Source organism: Phyllobates terribilis, unplaced genomic scaffold, assembly GCF_046119375.1.
Source record: "Phyllobates terribilis strain yellow unplaced genomic scaffold, ASM4611937v1 Scaffold_5__5_contigs__length_657084704, whole genome shotgun sequence".
NCBI lineage: Eukaryota > Metazoa > Chordata > Amphibia > Anura > Dendrobatidae > Phyllobates > Phyllobates terribilis.
This window is the reverse complement of record NW_027362765.1, coordinates 347541386-347548492: the sequence shown is the minus strand read 5'-3', so window position 1 is coordinate 347548492 and position 7107 is coordinate 347541386. Positions and strand designations below refer to the sequence as shown.

Sequence of the window (7107 nt, the reverse complement as noted above, 5' to 3'; positions counted from 1 at the left end):
CCATCCACTATATATAAAGACACATCTCAGGTTCTTCTCACTATCTGACATGAGATCAGAATAAACCTTTCCCGTTTTAGGACAATTAGGATTTTACCATAATGTTTAATATTTGCCAAATGCCGGAATAATGAGAGAGAGAAGGTTTAATGCATTTTTATTACTTACAGCAAAGTCAGAAGTTTCCATACACTAAGATTACTGTGCCTTTAAACAATTCCGGACGGCCCATATGATGATGTCATGTGTTTGGAAACTTCTGCACACCTGAAACACACTGCTTCTTTGTGTAGCATCATGGGAAAGTTTAAAGAAATCAGCCAAGATATCAGGAAGAGAATTGTGGACATGCACAAGTCTGGCTCATCCTTGGGTACAATTTACCTGAAGGTGCCTCGTTCATCTGTACAAACAATTATACGCAAGTACAAACAAGAGGGGAATGTCCAGCCATCATACTGCTCAGGAAGGAGACGGGTTCTGTGTCCCAGAGATGAACGGGCTTTGGTCCGACATGTGCATATCAACCCAAGGACAAAAACAAAAGACCTTGTGAAGATGATGGCGGAAGCTGGTGAGATTGTGTCAATATGACGCACCCCCTGGGCCTGTGTTGTGCAGGGGAACCCGGAACCGGGCCTGTTGTAGAATGCTGGGGGTTGTAGTCTCCGTGTGGCGGTGACCCGGTCTGTGCCCAGGGTGGTCAAACCAGTGGCAGTCTTAATGTATAGCAAATGTCCGACTACGCCACCCGTGGATTGCGGTCAGTGGGGACCGCCGCTGCGCTGCCGACCGCTGAGGCTGATGTTGTCTGCGCAGCCGAGTATGGGATAACTCCCCACGGGAGAAGTATTGCCTCAGGGCAGCTAATGTGAGAGATGATGGGAGTGATGGTGTGAGGGTCCCAGTGCTAATGGTGCTGGTGCGGCAAGGAATCACAGAGACGTGAGGTGCAGCTCAGGGTCTTTACTGATGGTACAAGGCAGACCCTCCCGGGAGTACTGGCTAGTATAAGGGGCCTGGTCAGTCTGCGAGCAAGCAGGAGTTCCCCTGGCCAGGTGGAGTTGTAGGCCTCCCCGTTTATCTGCACTCTTTCTGGCTACCTAGCTGTCAGCAGTTACAAGTAGCCCACGTCCCTGAGTATACCGTGTGGTGCTCACCCGTATGGCTGGTGACTTGGGGCCTTCTGTTAGCCTCCGCTCCTGGATGGCGGCACTGGTCCCTTCTTTGTGACTGAGCCTCCGGGCTTCTATGGCCAGAGGACCTGGAATCCCCTGCCGGCTGGTTTCTGCTGCTGGGTATGTATCAGTCCCCACAGCCTCGGACTCCTGTGTCCGGTTTTAGTAACTTCAGCCAGGGCGAGCTATATCTCTGCTCACAGCCCCTGGCCTTCAGCTGCTGCTCCTACAGAGCTCCTGTTCTATCTTTTCCTGTGTCTGGAACTTTACTCCAGGCTCTGTCTGACTTAATCCCGCCCCAGACCCAGTTTATAAGGGCAGATTCCTCCCCTCCCAGGTCTGGGTGGGCCGTGTTGCATGCTTAGGGCTCCTGACCAGAGAAACCTCCCACTTGCTCTGAGACATAATATCTCTATTACTGTGGCAACCAGACCCCTGGGGTGTCACAAACATCCACAGTGAAACGAGTACTGTATCAACATGGGCTGAAAGGCCACTCTGCCAGGAAGAAGCCATTACTCCAAAAGAAACATAAAAAAGCCAAATTAATGTTTGCAAATGTACATAGGGACTGAGACCTTAATTTTTGGAGACCTGTCCTGTGGTCTGATGAACTTAAAATTCAACTTTTGGGGCATAATGACCATCATTGCATTTGCAGGAAAAAAGGAGAAGCTTGGAAGCCTAAAAACACCATCCCAACTGTGAAACATGGGGGTGGCAGCATCATGTTGTGGGGTTGTTTTGCTGCAGGAGGGACTGGTGCACTTCACAAAATAGATGGCATCATGAGAAAAGAAGATTATGTGGCAATACTGAAGCAACATCTCAAGACATCAGCCAGGAAGATAAAGCTTGGGCGCAAATGGGTCTTCGAAATGGACAATGACCCGGAGCATACTGCAGAAATGATAACAAGTGGCTTAAAGATAACAAAGTCCATGTTTTGGAGCGGCCATCACAAAGCCCTGATCTCAATCCTATTGAAAATTTATGGGCAAAGCTGAAAAGGCTGCGAGCGCCAAGCAAGGCGACCTCCAAACCTGGATCAGTTACATCAGTTCTGTCAGGAGGAATCGGCCCAAATTCCCATCAACTATAGTGAGAAGCTTCTGGAAGGAGATCCCAAACGTGTGACCCAAGTCATTCAGTGTAAGGGCAACGGGACCAAATACTAATGAGATGGATGGAAACTTCTGACTCTGCAGTAAGTAATAAAAATGCCTTAAACCTTCTCTCTCATTATTCCGGCATTTGGCAAATATTAAACATTATGGTAAAATCCTAATTGTCCTAAAACGGGAAAGGTTTATTCTGATCTCATGTCAGATATTGAGGAAAACATGGAGATGTGTCTTTATATATAGTGGATGGAAACTGCTGTGTTCAACTGTATGTATGTCCTCCTATATATACAGATACAACTTTATATATATATATATATATATATATATATATATATATATATATACAGTGCCTACAAGTAGTATTCAACCCCCTGCAGATTTAGCTGGTTGACACATGCGGAATTAACTTGGCATTGTGACATTTGTACTGTAGATCAGCCTGGAAGTGGGAAATGCACTGCAGCAAATATTGTTTTTGTTTTTTTTTTTAAACGTAAAAAGTTAATTCAGAGTGTCATTTATTATTCAACCCCTCAAACCACAAGAATTCTGTTTGGTCCCCCTAAAGTATTAAGAAGTAGTTCAGGCACCAAGAATAATGAGCTTCACATGTGTGGATTAAAGATCTCTTTTGCCAGCGTTTTCTGACTATTTAAGACCCTCCCCAAACTTGTGAACAGCACTCAGACATGGTCAACATGGGAAAGACAAAGGAGCATTCCAAGGCCATCAGAGACAAGATCGTGGAGGGTCACAAGGCTGGCAAGGGGTACAAAACCCTTTCCAAGGAGTTGGGCCTACCTGTCTCCACTGTTGGGAGCATCATCCGTAAGTGGAAGGCTTATGGAACTACTGTTAGCCTTCCACGGCCTGGACAGCCTTTGAAAGTGTCCTCCCGTGCCGAGGCCAGGCTTGTCCAAAGAGTCAAGGCTAACCCAAGGACAACAAGGAAGGAGCTCCGGGAAGATCTCATGGCAGTGGGGACATTGGTTTCAGTCAATACCATAAGTAACGTACTCCACCGCAATGGTCTCCGTTCCAGACGAGCCCGTAAGGTACCTTTACTTTCAAAGCGTCATGTCAAGGCTCGTCTACAGTTTGGTCATGATCACTTGGAGGACTCTGAGACAGACTGGTTCAAGGTTCTATGGTCTGATGAGACCAAGATCGAGATCTTTGGTGCCAACCACACACGTGACGTTTGGAGACTGGATGGCACTGCATACGACCCCAAGAATACCATCCCTACAGTCAAGCATGGTGGTGGCAGCATCATGCTGTGGGGCTGTTTCTCAGCCAAGGGGCCTGGCCATCTGGTCCGCATCCATGGGAAGATGGAAAGCACGGCCTACCAGGAGATTTTGGCCAAGAACCTCCGCTCCTCCATCAAGGATCTTAAGATGGGTCGTAATTTCATCTTCCAACAAGACAACGACCCAAAGCACACAGCCAAGAAAACCAAGGCCTGGTTCAAGAGGGAAAAAGTCAAGGTGTTGGAGTGGCCTAGTCAGTCTCCGGACCTTAACCCAATTGAAAACTCGTGGAAGGAGCTCAAGAATAAAGTCCACATGAGACACCCAAAGAACCTAGATAACTTGGAGAAGATCTGCATGGAGGAGTCGGCCAAGATAACTCCACAGACCTGTGCCGGCCTGATCAGGTCTTATAAAAGACGATTATTAGCTGTAATTGCAAACAAGGGTTATTCCACAAAATATTAAACATAGGGGTTGTATAATAATTGACCCACACTTTTATGTTTAAAATTTAATAAAATTCAACTGAGCAACATAACTTTTTGGTTTGTAAGATTTATGCTTCTGTTCATAAAACCTACTCTCGTTTGCAGTTTGAAGGCTCTAACTTATCTGCATCTTATCAAACCAGCTAAATCTGCAGGGGGTTGAATACTACTTGTAGGCACTGTATATATATATATATATATATATATATACACATACACGGCCTCCTATATATACAGAGGTGGCTTCTATATATATATACGGCCTGCTATATATATACAGAGGCGGCTTATATATATATATATGCACCAAGTCACCGGCACGACATTAACACTAAACGTCACAGAACGACCCCTCTCAGCAAGTCTCGCCCCCATTTTTTCCCGCTATCCCTTAATTAAATAGTTTACAATAAAATGACTATAATTAGACCGAGTCGTCGAGGGCGGCCCCTGATTGGCCGGTCACATGGCGGGATCTCCGGATCGGCCAATCAGGAGGCGCTGGGAACCTGTGACACATTCAAGTACAACAAATTGCTGGTGGTATAATCATCTAAACATGGCGACAAATGAAACGAGCGCTGTGAGGCGCCGATGACGGGGGGCACCAGACAGTGCGGAGCTCTGCCCACCTGTAAGTGTGTCAGAGGGGCTCACACTGCGGAGCTATCCGGACCCACGCCTGCGCTAATCTGTAAGCGGATATAAGGACCCAGCTCCGGGGCCACATACTCTCCTGGTGGAGGGACATTCCCGCTGTGTGTGGGTGTCACAGGGGGCCGCTGCACCGCGCCCACATTCATTATCGGATTGCAGCCGTTTGGGGAGGAACGTTGGGGAGGTGGGTGTGGTTTGCTGGTGAGGGGCGGGGTCACACAATGTTACAATGTTACTCCCATCTCTACCTTCCATGGCGACTGTAGACGAAGTACCGAACACATTCCAGCGCCGCACAGAAATCATCAGGAGCGTGGGGAGCGAGCAACGCTGCGGCTCCTCGGAGGCGGACACTCCGCACAGCGGGCTTCTCTAGCCCCGCCTCTAGTGGGCGGACCTACAGGTGCTCACCATGAAAGGTAGAGGTGGAACGACCCTTGAAAAAGAGAAAATGGCACAACATTGGCAACAAATCTCTACCTCACCATGACACTGACAGCAGGGGAAGGTTTCATTTTCTGACTTTAGGAAAATCCAAAATGCACCAAATTTATTATGAGGAGTTCACTTCAAAGTAACCTACTAAACTGGGAGTCTGAGTCACCTGTAAGCAGCAGAAATGACTCATCCTGTGTTATCCTCCAGAGCTGCAATCAGAATTCTTCTATGTTATATACTCCAGTCACCTCCAGAGCTGCAATCAGAATTCTTCTATCGTCATGTTATATACTCCAGTCACCTCCAGAGCTGCACTCACTATTCTGCTGTTACATCATGTCTTATCCTCCAGTCACCTCCAGAGCTGCACTCACTATTCTGCTGTTACATCGTGTCTTATCCTCCAGTCACCTCCAGAGCTGCAGTCACTATTCTGCTGTTACATCGTGTCTTATCCTCCAGTTACCTCCAGAGCTGCACTCACTATTCTGCTGTTACATCGTGTCTTATCCTCCAGTCACCTCCAGAGCTGCACTCACTATTCTGCTGTTACATCATGTCTTATCCTCCAGTCACCTCCAGAGCTGCGGTCACTATTCTGTTGTTACGGGTAACAGGAGCGCCCCTTGTGTCCATACTTATGGAGCCACCCTTTCCATTGTATTTGAGATTGCAGTAAGTGGCAGAAAAGCAATTCTATAAATACGTTTGCGATGTGCTGATTAGTGGGCGACTTCTCAAGGGGGCGCAGGTCCCCCAGACTAGTCTTCCCTATAATCATGTGATCACGCTCCCCAGCTTCTTTGGCGCACTGTGCACGTTTTGGGAGCACAGCAAAGCAAACAATGTTCTCCTTCTGGATACAATGTACAGCTGCTCTGGGATCGACAGATTGCTTTTTCATGCCGTGCCCCCCTAGACCTAAGCAGTGCGCCAACAAACATGGGGCACTCCAGTTCTCCTTAACAGCAGAATAGTGAGTGCAGCTCTGGAGGTGACTGGAGGATAAGACAGGACTGGGTCATTAGCAGATCAGTACGGGGTTACACACTTGACTCCTCACTCTTGCTATGTTCCTAGGGGTCGATCAGCAGATCACAGGTGACGGCAGTCTGTATTCTGCAGATCAGGGGTTGCAGAGGGCTTTTGGTGATACGAATAATTGCCTCTGCGCTGGCACGAGATGGGTCCTACTTGCTGCCCTCTCCATACTGTGTGGGACGGCAGGGGCACCTTCTGACTGATTCCGAGCCAGGCGGCCGATGTGCTGACAGGCGGCTGCTGGTGCGGGAATGTGTGGCGTCATCTATCATGTCAGTGGATACTTTGACTCCCTAAGTGACCCACTGTCTCCGCGATCGGACACCTGGCCCCTGCATTCTGTTGGGGTGTCCCTCTGCCCCAGCCGCTCTGGTTTGGGGGGTGCAGTAAGGTTGGGGTACAGGTACACCTATCACACATGACACAGATACACACACAAGCTGCAGGTCAGTCCAGAGACTTCTTGTCTAGCGTCTCCTTGGAGGAGATTCTAGAATACGGCTCGAAAGCGGAGGAGCTGAGGTATCGGGCGGACAGTTCCTGGAGGTTTCCTGCCATTGTCAGGGGGTTGGACGTGAGCCGGTTGGCTACTGTGCCCAGGAGAGATGGCACTGGCATGCTGAAGATGCTGTGTCCAGTGGTAGAGGTGTGGAGTCCAGACTGGTGAGCAGGGGTGCCGGTAACATCAGGATGGGAGGGGGCCCCAGGGCCAGAACTGCTTGGGGCCCTTAAAGCACTAGTAGCACAAGCAGGAATTAGTCCAGGCAAGCCAGGAGGCGACAGGAGGCGGCCTTGTTCTAAAAGTCTGAGGACACTGCAAGTGGCAGCCGTCTCCGACACCACTGACCGCAGCTCGGAGTCCTTCCCCTGGTCCTTCTTCTGCTTAGTCCTACGGTTCTGAAACCAAACCTTCACCTGAAGG

At 48.8% G+C, this 7107-nt stretch overlaps 1 protein-coding gene across 2 annotated transcripts in view; it reads right to left on the bottom strand.

Annotated features, from left to right (window-relative positions):
• Positions 1-3278: 3278 nt before the first annotated feature.
• The window catches only part of VAX1 (ventral anterior homeobox 1), a 147740-nt gene continuing 143911 nt past the window's right edge, over positions 3279-7107 (bottom strand). Inside the window, exon 3 of one of the 2 annotated variants that reach the window (XM_073684607.1) lies at positions 3279-7100. In XM_073684607.1, coding sequence (XP_073540708.1) covers positions 6633-7100 — 468 coding nt within the window. In that variant the 3' untranslated portion in view covers positions 3279-6632. The remainder of the gene's footprint in view (positions 7101-7107) is intronic. The other variant, XR_012322070.1, reaches the window with a different exon arrangement.